Raw genomic sequence first — 3392 nt, forward strand, 5'->3', positions numbered from 1 at the left:
TGGAAGAGGGATCCCTCCTCAGTTGCTCTTCCTGAGGTTTCTACCGTTTTTTTTCCCCGTTAAAGGGTTTTTTTTGGGGAGTTTTTCCTTATCCGCTGCGAGGGTCATAAGGACAGAGGGATGTCGTATGCTGTAAAGCCCTGTGAGGCAAATTGTGATTTGTGATATTGGGCTTTATAAATAAAATTGAATTGAATTGAATTGAATTAAGCAGTAATTGACTGTCATCAAAACATGTACTTGTATGTAATAAATCCTTTCTCGCAGGTATTTTTCCTGATAAAATGAAAATTGAAAAAGTGGTTCCAATCTATAAAAAATAGTGACAAGCATATGGTATCAAATTATAGACATGTGTCACTGCTACCTCAATTTTCTAAAATACTTAAAAAAACTATTTGTACACAGACTGGATGATTTTCTTGAGAAATATGAGTTACTGAGTGACTATCAATATGGGTTTAGGAGTAATTGATCTACATCTTTAGCAGTGATGGACTGTAGAAAATATAGCAACAGCAGCAGATAAAAAACAGCACGCTGTACTGTAGGTGTATTCATTGATTTATGTAACACAATCGATCATTCCCTCCTTCTTCAGAAATGTTAACGCTATGGTATAAGACGTGTCGCACAACTTTGGTTAAAAAGTTATTCAATAACAGGTATCATTTTGTAAAAATCAATAATACTGAATCACATCTTCTGGGAGTAACCTGTGGTGCTCCACAAGGTTCAGTATTGGGGCCTAAGTTATTTATACTTTATTTAAACTATATTGTAAGGTATCTAATATGTTGAAATTTGTAACATTTGCTGATGATACAAATTTATTTTGTTTAGATGATGACATGAAAGTGTTATTAAAAACAGTAGAAAAGTAATTGATCATGTTGGGAAAAATGGTTTGCTGTTAACAAGTTATCACTAAAGGAAAATAAAACTTTTTAAAAATTAAAATATAATAAAAATACATTTTATGGTGCTCTGTGGCATTAGGGCTTATTGTGAAATAAAACTGAACTTAAATGGTGTTGAAATTGAAAGAGTATTTGAAACAAATTTTTTAGGAGTGACTTTTTAGAACATAAACTATTTTGAAGGCCACACATAGAACATAATAATAAAATCTAAATCTTTTGCTGTTCTTTATAAAACAAGGGAGTTGTTAAATAACAAATGTTTGTATATATTGTATTGTTGACTTGTGATGTCATGCATGTCCTACTCTGCTGGAATTTGGGGAAATGCATACAAAACAAATATAGATCCTATAATTAAACTTCAGAAAAGAGCCCTCAGAATAATACATAAAGCAGGTTATCAGGAATCTACAAATTAATTGTTTATAGCATCCTACACCTTAAAATTTCCAGACACTGTGCATTTAAAAACACTGGGAATACTTTCTGTCTGTATTAAAATTTTATTTAGATTAAATAAAGGAAATTATAATTTAAGAGGGTTGTTTATTTATGAAACATGAACAGAACAAATGTAAAATACAGATGTAAATTGTGGAATGCATCCAGTGCTGGTTTGAAACTGTGTAGCTTATTATTATTATTATTATTATTTTTTAAACTTAAAATGCAAAATGATTATCAGCAGTCAGTCAGCATTGTCGCCTCACAGCTAGAAGGTTAGTGGTTCAAACCCGGGGAGGTAGCCCTTCTGTGTGGAGGTGTGAACGTGAGCATGAATGGCTGTCCATCTCATATGTCAGCCAATGAATGAATTAATTAATTAAAGTAAATATGAGTACTGGATCAGAGCTATAACAGTACTCAGAATCAGGGGATCCTGAGTAGACTCGGGATCAGGGCCAAAAAAATCTTGGTCAAAAATCTTTCTTAGACAGGGATCTTTCAATCGCAGGTATGAAGAGGAGGAATGCTCACAGCAAGTAAATTATATCTCACTGCACAAAGCACTTCACTGTTGTTTTCAGACAGACTTGAAAAATTGTTAAATTATTCTTTAAAGCCCCTGTGATTTGAGTATTTGTCTTTGGCGCCTCCTAGTGGCACTATAGAGGAAGAAACCCCAGCTACACTGTTGACCCTCCGTAAGATAATACTGCATGTTACAACAGTGTTGTGTTAAAACTTTTTGACACTGAATAAAATTTACTGTACATCGGGCTCTTTTTCCTCCCATAGCAAATGAAAATATTTCGGGAATGTCTTGAAAACAGCAGTGAGTGCTGTCAAACACCTGCCGTGTTTGACAAAGTTTTATTCAGCCTATTAGGCTACTATAAATGTGTAACGTTATGCCTCGAAGAATCATCTACGACAAAGTAAAAACGATTATTTGAGATGCATAAACTGTAGCTACATTCTTACGGCTGGTGCTCAACACCACAATACGCCTCGTTTTCTCATATGAGGAAGTTACGCCAGACTTTCCAAAATGTATACATTTTATAGCAGTTTCTTGCTGCCTTGTTTATAGTCAAACCTAACAGCAGGATAGGACAAGACTTTAAACCTTTAAGCATTTTTTGGCATCCTCTCTTCAAATCGGAATTACCATCAATCGATATTTATCCAGATATTGTAAAAAAATAAATAAATGAATAAGTCAACTGTCAGACCGAAAATCCACCGAGGAGAGTTACAGGTATGTGAATTAAGTCTGTGGTCGTGGTGTCATTTGCAGATAGGCTACGAACAGCGATAAACACATTAGAGGTTTCAATTGTTCGTTTTTTAAAGGGAGTTTGGATAGTTCCCTTTTTTCTCAGGAGACTAGTCTTGTACTTCCAGCCTTTGACGCATTCGAGCCAACCGGATGATTGTCTTACCTGGTCCCCGTTTTGTCCCCCATCTCCTCAGTGCTGTGTGGACAGTATGTCTAATATATGCTGCTGTGTTGTCTGTCCCGGTCCAGGCTGTCTGCTGCCAGCTTTTTTTTCTCCTTTTTTTTCTGGAATAACTCAGCCTATTTCCGCAGTTTATGGACAAAAACCACTCCCACATAACACGATGGACAGCACAACCATCCCAAAACTTTATACACCTGCAAATCAAAATGCATACACTCTACAACTAGGCTGCTGGTATGCGCAGGGTGAGTATTGGTAAAGTGGGACAGTGAGGGTTTAAACAGTGGCTGTATGGGGGACTCATTTTATCAAATGTTTCATGTATATTATATAAAAAAAAGTGATGACACTGACATAGATAATTATAGACATACAACTATCATGAATCCAGATTAGAGATAATTATAGACATACAACTATCATGAATCCAGATTAGAAAATACTTGCTAAAAATAATTATGATGTACTACAAAAAAATATTGATAAGGAACATACCTGTGCAATTAAAGGATGATTAATGTGGGATTATCTGAGTATTCTCAGAGAGAGTGTGTATAAACCA

At 35.1% G+C, this 3392-nt stretch overlaps 1 protein-coding gene across 1 annotated transcript in view; it reads right to left on the reverse strand.

The window, feature by feature from the left end:
* arrb2b (arrestin, beta 2b) overlaps nt 1-2954 on the reverse strand; it is a 22372-nt gene extending 19418 nt beyond the window's left edge. The window contains exon 1 of the mRNA XM_050066381.1: nt 2810-2954. Coding sequence (XP_049922338.1) covers nt 2810-2832 — 23 coding nt within the window. The 5' untranslated portion in view covers nt 2833-2954. The remainder of the gene's footprint in view (nt 1-2809) is intronic.
* Between the last annotated feature and the right edge of the window lie 438 nt (nt 2955-3392).

Source organism: Epinephelus moara, chromosome 17, assembly GCF_006386435.1.
Source record: "Epinephelus moara isolate mb chromosome 17, YSFRI_EMoa_1.0, whole genome shotgun sequence".
Classification (NCBI taxonomy): Eukaryota; Metazoa; Chordata; class Actinopteri; order Perciformes; family Serranidae; genus Epinephelus; species Epinephelus moara.